General features: G+C 31.1%; 1 protein-coding gene across 1 annotated transcript; it reads right to left on the reverse strand.

The window, feature by feature from the left end:
• Positions 1-216: 216 nt before the first annotated feature.
• LOC131654895 (GDSL esterase/lipase EXL3-like) lies at positions 217-2,144 on the reverse strand. Its single transcript, XM_058924818.1, has 5 exons — positions 1,721-2,144; positions 1,487-1,617; positions 1,160-1,393; positions 676-931; positions 217-571 (listed from the first exon to the last, which is right to left on the reverse strand). Exons 1-5 carry the CDS (start codon positions 1,971-1,973, stop codon positions 381-383), a joined length of 1,065 nt encoding a protein of 354 aa, XP_058780801.1. The 5' UTR covers positions 1,974-2,144; the 3' UTR covers positions 217-380.
• Positions 2,145-2,401: the final 257 nt, after the last annotated feature.

Below are 2,401 nucleotides of genomic sequence, written 5' to 3' on the forward strand. Positions count from 1 at the left end.
ATGTATGGACTCTGCCTATAGCATGGGATATAGATTTACTTAATGCCCTAAATTGCTGACTTAAATGTTAAGTATAGAAAGCCTTAAAAGGCATATCTTATGTATATTTAGCATTATAAAAAACATATGAATGAAAGAGTCTTGAGAAAATTGCTTGCTTTGTCTTATAAATTTTAGATAAGCTTTAAATCTCATCTGACATCATATACTGTCTGGTTTACAAAAATCATCTCAAAAGGCTTCAATTTCATCTTTGTTACTCAAACATTTCATACACTTTCCTCCTCCAACACCAAATAAATTTGTTTTGCAAGAATTTAGTAAGCCCAACATGCAATTGAGTTGTTTATATAAAACTAAACCCAAAAAAAAAAAAAAAACTAGAGAAATTGGTGCATATATTTTCTAATCAGAGAATCTACAAGCTTTATATAGACACTCTCTGTGGGATGAAAACTGTCCCAAAAAACATACTCATTGGCATTTTCACACGTAGTAGAGAATTGATTACACAACACTGATGCCTCTACTTCACCTGTTCCACAACATCCTTTGTCTCCAACTTTATAACCTGCCATTATAAAACAATACACATAAATTTTCCACATTAATGTCATTGCAATATTAATTAACTACTATAACAATTTGTAATAAAAAATAAATTTCAAACTATACCATAATTTTGATAATTTACAATGATGTCAAGAAGAGGTGCATAAACATCAAGATAAACCATCCTTGAATTAGTCAACCTATGGTTAAGAGAAGTCAACTCCTTTGATAATTTAGTGTTAAATAACTTGCACAAATCATTCATTTTTTCTGAACATTCTCTCTCAATTCCTCCAGCAACTGTTCTTTGAAAAGGCACACACCCAATTGGTGGAGCACTAAATACTCCTATCTTTCTTGCACCAAGTTTATATATTTCCTTTTATTTACATTCAAGAGAAAATATAAACATTAGTATATAAATATTTTTTTCATTAATATAATCAAGATTATACAGAAAGAGCATACAAACAGACAAACAGATAGTATAAAAATTATTATATCCATATAAAAAACTATAAACGGAAAAAAGTTCAATTGAATCATTTGAAATTTTTTAAATTTTTAATTACTTTGTCGAAACACAATATTTTGAGTAGGGACATACCGTTAAGAAATTTGTAGCTGCGTTGAGCATGAGATCAGCGTAAGAGGGAATATCGTATTGTAATTCTCTAACATGACTCAAAAAATATGTATTGGAAATGTCATTGCTTCCTTGAACAACAAGGTAGATACTATTTTCTATGATGAAGTTTGCTCTTTCCTCTCCAACGAGTCCTTTTAGCTTTCCTATGTATTCTTTGAACAATTCTATTTGATCGGACAGTGATATAACTGACTAGTTATATGATATAGAACAATAACATAATTAGAAAGGAATGGAAAAAAAATTATTCAAATCATTTTATGAAAAAAGAAGAAGCATGTTTACCGCTATTTGAGATGTGAGAGGATCATATCCAGCACCACCGGACGCAAAGCAAACACCCGTGATGAAATCGTTAGGTTGGATATTTGGATCTAAATATGCAGGAAGAAGTTCCTTAATACCTAATACTTCCACTGATGACAAAATAAATAGAAGTCATGTATTTAACTATAGTTTAACTGTGACAAATATTTTATAAGATTTTATACGGTAGAAGGCCTTGCATGCCTGACGTACCTAGAAAGTCTGATGGAACTTTTCCATTGCCGAACCGACCAGTTGGGACACCTCCTTTGAAATCTTTCCCATATGGAGGAAAATTGCACTTGGCAAGTGTTTTCATGTTATTATTGTTGTTACCTGTATCCATGATTGAATCTCCAAAAGCAAACACTGCTGGTAATGAAACATTTGGTGGAAGTTTTATAGCATGAGTTGTGTAAGAAGCAACTCCTCCCAATAATATGAAACATAGCAACAAGGTACACATTGAAGAACAACAAGATGTCTAGCTATAATTCTTGCAAGTGCTTCTTCTTCTCTTCCCTCAATTTTCATCTGAATTTAAGATACATCATTTTAGCTTTTACTCATTTATTGCTGGCATGAAAACTGAAATCACTTCATCTAACTTCTGACTGTACGAACTATTTTGTCTGTTTTTTTTTTTTTTTCATATCAATTTTACAAATTTAATATTGGCTAAGTAAACTTAAACCTCAACCGCAGGGTAAGGGTCATTTTTTAAAATAAACAAGGAGCACGAGTCATTTGGTTTATACGAATTATTTTAAATTTCTGTAATATAAAATTGACTTTTCAACAAAATTTTCTCTTTAGGGTGTACCAACATTTTTTTCTCCTAAAGCTTACACTCGTGATTATAAGTAGATAGCTACATGAAAAGAGAGGATACGG

This window comes from Vicia villosa, linkage group LG3 (genome assembly GCF_029867415.1).
Source record: "Vicia villosa cultivar HV-30 ecotype Madison, WI linkage group LG3, Vvil1.0, whole genome shotgun sequence".
Taxonomy (NCBI): domain Eukaryota; kingdom Viridiplantae; phylum Streptophyta; class Magnoliopsida; order Fabales; family Fabaceae; genus Vicia; species Vicia villosa.